Below are 5,000 nucleotides of genomic sequence, written 5' to 3' on the forward strand. Positions count from 1 at the left end.
GACAGAAACCAGATCTGTGTCGATCTTCAGATTCATCTCTCCGTTCAGATTCGCCTCCAGCACCTGACACACAAACACCTCAGCTAACTCTTCTGAAGAAACTGACGGCCAAACTCAGAAATATAACATCAGAAATAACTGACCGTGAAAGCTTAAAACGGGTTTAAAAGCGTAAATACTTCAGATGGGTCCGGCTGATGCACTTTCCTGATTGGCTCTTTTATTAAGAAGGCGGGGCTTATTCTACCATACTGCAGACTGGGTTAGTAATAAACTCACCAGAGAGTTGGAGAGGTTCTTCATGCGGTCCACGACGCTCTTCAAGGTCTTCAGAGGAGGTAAATATATGCTGACCTGAGCATCATACAATCGTTTCATTATTAGTGCTGCTGAGGGACAGAAACAGATTCACTCTTATAACTCACATCAAAGTCTGGCATCTGCGGCTCTCTGAAATCATGCCAGAGTCGTCTGGGAATCACGTCCACTGGGATATCATGAGTGACCACACGACTGACGCTGGACAGAGACGGCTGGAGACACATGTATGTGTGTGTGTGTGTGTGAGAGAGAGAGAGAGAGAGAGAGAGAGAGAGAGAGTGTGTGTGTGTGTGTGTGAGAGAGAGAGAGAGAGAGAGAGTGTGTGTGTGTGTGTGTGAGAGATATTATCACTGTCAGACCGTCATGCTGTCAGGTTTATCAATCATTTATACTCTGGTGTTGGTGTCGGCTGTGTTCTCCTCACCAGCTCCGCGGCGAGCGTCAGACACGCACTGCTCTTCTTGGTCAGTTTGATTTTGACAGATTTGGCGTTCTGGGCTGTTTTTAAGGCTCTGGAAAGATTCTCCGGAGCCACTTCCAGAAGGATCTCATTGGCGTCGGCAGACACTCCCTCCAACTGGAACTCATCGAAGAAATTCCCCTGAAACACAGAAGCATTCACAGCGGAGACCTACAGGGAAACAGCTTCTATTTTGCATTCTTTTTTTTTTTTGCATTTTCATTCATTTGAGTAAAAATTGAACTGAAACATGAAGATGAATGTGAGAAAGTCTGTCATGAACTGAAGCTGATGATGAGTTTCGGCAGTGATTCGGATCTCACCTGTGAGAGTTCACACCACATACTGACTCCTCCAGAAGCCACACGACCCGACAGAACGAAGTACAGGTGATCACAGGTGAGCCGCAGAACACACGCCTTCGTCAGCCTGGACACGGTGTTCACTACACCTGCAGAAACCAGACCAGACCACATCAGACCAGACCAAATCAGACCAGATCAGATTCTAAGCCGCTAGCGAGTCTTAAAGGACAGTGTTATCCTTCATGAAACGCATCAGTGCAATGATAATTCACCAGATTCATGACTGATCAATCAGTTCTGTGAATGACGTCACTGCTGTGGGGGGCTCTAAGATGCCTCTGTCAGATTTAAAAGGCTAAACTCATTAAACAAACATAAACACAGAAAACCTCTATCATAAAAGACAGAAATCAAGAATAAACATGCTTAAACTCACGTGTGAAGTGATTCAGACATCCGACATCGATGATTTTAGCTCGGAACTTCATTTCGCTTCAGTAAATGAGATATTCTGAAAACTTTGCCGAGTGGTGTTTGTTGTTATGGTGCGCGTTTTCGCGCCGGCGGTCCAACAGAAAACTCTTCCGTCTGGAAACAAACGCCTCGTGTTTAGAGTTCCGCTGTGCTTCATGCGGCCACACGGTGGCGCTCTTAGTAAAGCTTTACTCCTCCATAATAAAACACCTGCCTCAATCTACGCTTGTTACGAGGTCTTTACATTCATTCGTACTTTAACTAACATTAATATTTTATTATAGTTTTTCAGATGTTCCACACACCTTGACTTCATAATTTGTTTATTCATCTTTCTCATATTATTTTATTTACTGTGGTAAATAATTATTAGATTATAAACTAAATAATTCAGAGTAAATTGCTTCAGTGATGACGATTCGCTGTTTATTAAACTTATATAACGATAAGAGAGTATTAATTGTGATATTATATAATTATGCAGTTTTTAATGAGATATTTGTGTGTGTGTGTCCCACTTACAGCTCACAGACACGCGATCATGAAGGAGGAGGAGAGAGAGAGAGAGGGAGAGAGAGAGCAGCACAGAGTCTCTGAGGTCCGCATCGCTGCTCTCGCGCTCCGCTGATGGACTCGTGATGATGAAGATGATGAAGGCTCGGAGATGAAGAGGATGTGCAGTTCCTCCAGAATCAGTTGATCAGCTGCTGCTTCTTTGGGATGTACCGGATCGATGTGTTTGATTGGATATGAATGATGAATGTGTTCCGAGGTTTGAGCTGATTGAATCCAACTCGCTTCTTCATCATGAATCCGAATCTTCTCACTCTCTTCAAACTTTCTCTGATCCTCGGTGAGTGGATTTCGTCTCTTTATGGCAGTTTCATATTTTAAACACGTCTGTATTTATTACCAGTGTGGGGGGAAATAAATGTGTGTGTTTGCTTGTGTGTGTGTGTGTGTGTCTGTGTGTGTGTGTGTGTGTGTGTGTGTGTGTGTGTGATTCAGCAGATTCACACACAGATCTGAATTAAAACTTTCACACAGCGAGAATGTTCATCAGTTCTTTCTGACCCTGATGTCCATTATAAAAAATAAAAATAAAACCTTCAAAGTGTATGTTTAATCGTTATTGCTATTATTATTATTATTAAGCTCATATAAATACATAAATAAATCATAGCTGTACCTCTGGATCATTTACCTTTATGTTTTTATTGCAGTTGTCAAATGTCTGACTGAAATGAATAAATGATTGTTATTAAAGTAAAAAGAAGAATGAATATTTTCTCTGTGGTTTCATCATTTACACATCAAACGGTTATAATGAGTTTGAACAAATGTTGCTCATTTGTTATAATCAATTAAATAATAAAAATGTCAAATAAATGCTTTCCAAATAAAACAATCAAAATAAAACATTAGTAGTTAGCTGCATGTCATGTGTGTATCAGAGAAATGAAGCATGTATGATCATCAGCTCATGTATGTGAAAGAGTTATTTACTGTAAAGATACAGTGTGAACATCTCCTGTGGATCTCAAATACTCTCACATACTCTCAAACATACTCAAATACTCTCACATACTCTCAAATACTCTCACATACTCTCAAACATACTCAAATACTCTCACATACTCTCAAACATACTCAAATACTCTCACATACTCTCAAATACTCTCACATATGGGGAAGTCGTGGCCTAATGGTTAGAGAGTTTGACTCTTAACCCTAAGGTTGTGGGTTTGAGTCTCGGGCTGGTAATACCATGACTGAGGAGTCCTTGAGCAAGACATCGATCCCTAAACTGCTCCCCGGACACCGCAGGATAAATGCTGGCCACTGTGTGAGTGTGTATGTGTGTGTGTGTGTGTGAGTGTTTGTGTGTGTGTGTGTGTGTGTGTGAGAGAAAGACTTGGATGCACTTGGATGGGTTAAATGAAGAGCACCAGTTCTGAGTATGGTAGAGTATGGGTTACCATACTTGGCAAATGACTTTCACTGTTTTTTCATACTCTCATATGTGCTCGCTGTACAAAACTTTTACCCAGAGGCCCTCAGTGTTCAGACCTCCTGCTGCGATACTGCTGCTGTTAAAGAATAACACACACACACACATACACACACACACACACATATACACACACACACACACACACACACACACACACACACACACACACACACACACACAGAAGATATCCTGATGGGACACGAGAGTCTCAGACACACACGCAATGATGATGATATTGAGAATGAAGAGTGTGTGTGTGATGAACGAGCGTCTCCTCATCTGATGTGTGTGTGATCACTGATATGTGTGTGTGTGTGTGTGTGTGTTTGTGTTATATGTGTGTCTGTTTGTTTGTGGTCATGAGAAATGATCTCCTCTCCTCTGAACTCTAGGTCTGTGTTTCTGAAACGGGGGTTAGTGAGTTGATGAAAAGCGTAACAACGTAAAATAAATTATTTTTAAATAAATTAAATCAAAATAAAACAATAAAACAGATGAAGTATTTTATTAGTTTCTCTGCTTGTCAATCATGTGTTGATAAATAACTGAAATACTGACTGAAGATCTGTCTAAGAGTTGAGGCGTGTGAATGCGAGTCTGATCTCGTTCTCCGTCTGCTTCAGTGTTTGAGCTTCAGACGTCTCCGGCTCAGGTTTGATATTTCTGATGCTGTATCGTGACACACGTGGAGTTGTGCTGATGGTTTAGCAAACACAAGCAGTGGTGACTCCATCATTCACTCAAACACACAGACTCAGAGTAATCACGTTCACACGCGTGTAGCTCCTGTGTTCATGGCTGTGATGTCCGTGAGTGAAAGACACATCATCTGTGAGAATGATGAAGATGTTGTGATGAGATGATCTGCTCTCACAGCATGTAGTTTGAGTTTGAAACACTGTTAGCTGAAGATGTTATTTCCCTTCTCTTCTCGTCCACGGAGAGGTGTCAGATGGATCTGAGCTGTGTGTGTGTGTGTGTGTGTTGAGGTCATGAGCGCAGGTGCTGTCAGCCGTGAGAAGTGTGTGTGTGTGTGTCTCTGATAATGAGTGACACCAGCGCTGCTGTGTTCGTGTGGTGATGGATCAGATGTGACGGATGAATCCTCCAGAGCCGGTGTGTGTCTGAAGCCCCTCGTCCCGCTCACATTATCAACACACCTACACAGAACAGGAAAATTACAACCACAAATAAACTCCCATCGCTTAAATAGACTTAACCTTCAACGAAATAAAACAGAATGTAGAAACAGATTTTATTTCAGCTATTAGCTAAAGAAATATTCCTCATTTTCATTAAGTTTGTCTTGACACACTAAAATGAAAAAACTTAATTCAAAATGAACAGAAACACAACAAATTTCTAAATATTAGCTAAAATGAAATAAGAATAGAACATCAACAGAAACACTGTAAAATAATACAAT

At 41.2% G+C, this 5,000-nt stretch overlaps 2 protein-coding genes across 3 annotated transcripts in view; one reads left to right on the forward strand and one right to left on the reverse strand.

Moving 5' to 3' along the window:
• hus1 (HUS1 checkpoint clamp component) overlaps positions 1 to 1,674 on the reverse strand; it is a 2,621-nt gene extending 947 nt beyond the window's left edge. Inside the window, exons 1-6 of the mRNA XM_026241588.1 lie at positions 1,523 to 1,674; positions 1,105 to 1,232; positions 746 to 922; positions 426 to 533; positions 280 to 354; positions 1 to 63 (exon numbers count right to left, since the gene is read on the reverse strand). The exon at positions 1 to 63 is cut by the window's left edge and continues 37 nt beyond it. Coding sequence (XP_026097373.1) covers positions 1 to 63; positions 280 to 354; positions 426 to 533; positions 746 to 922; positions 1,105 to 1,232; positions 1,523 to 1,574 — 603 coding nt within the window. The 5' untranslated portion in view covers positions 1,575 to 1,674. The remainder of the gene's footprint in view (positions 64 to 279; positions 355 to 425; positions 534 to 745; positions 923 to 1,104; positions 1,233 to 1,522) is intronic.
• A 526-nt stretch (positions 1,675 to 2,200) lies between these two features.
• LOC113068745 (receptor activity-modifying protein 3) overlaps positions 2,201 to 5,000 on the forward strand; it is a 12,572-nt gene continuing 9,772 nt past the window's right edge. The window contains exon 1 of one of the 2 annotated variants that reach the window (XM_026241590.1): positions 2,201 to 2,413. In XM_026241590.1, the coding sequence (XP_026097375.1) occupies positions 2,368 to 2,413 (46 nt within the window). In that variant the 5' untranslated portion in view covers positions 2,201 to 2,367. The remainder of the gene's footprint in view (positions 2,414 to 5,000) is intronic. The other variant, XM_026241591.1, reaches the window with a different exon arrangement.

The sequence above is a fragment of the Carassius auratus genome, linkage group LG49B (assembly GCF_003368295.1).
Source record: "Carassius auratus strain Wakin linkage group LG49B, ASM336829v1, whole genome shotgun sequence".
Taxonomy (NCBI): Eukaryota; Metazoa; Chordata; class Actinopteri; order Cypriniformes; family Cyprinidae; genus Carassius; species Carassius auratus.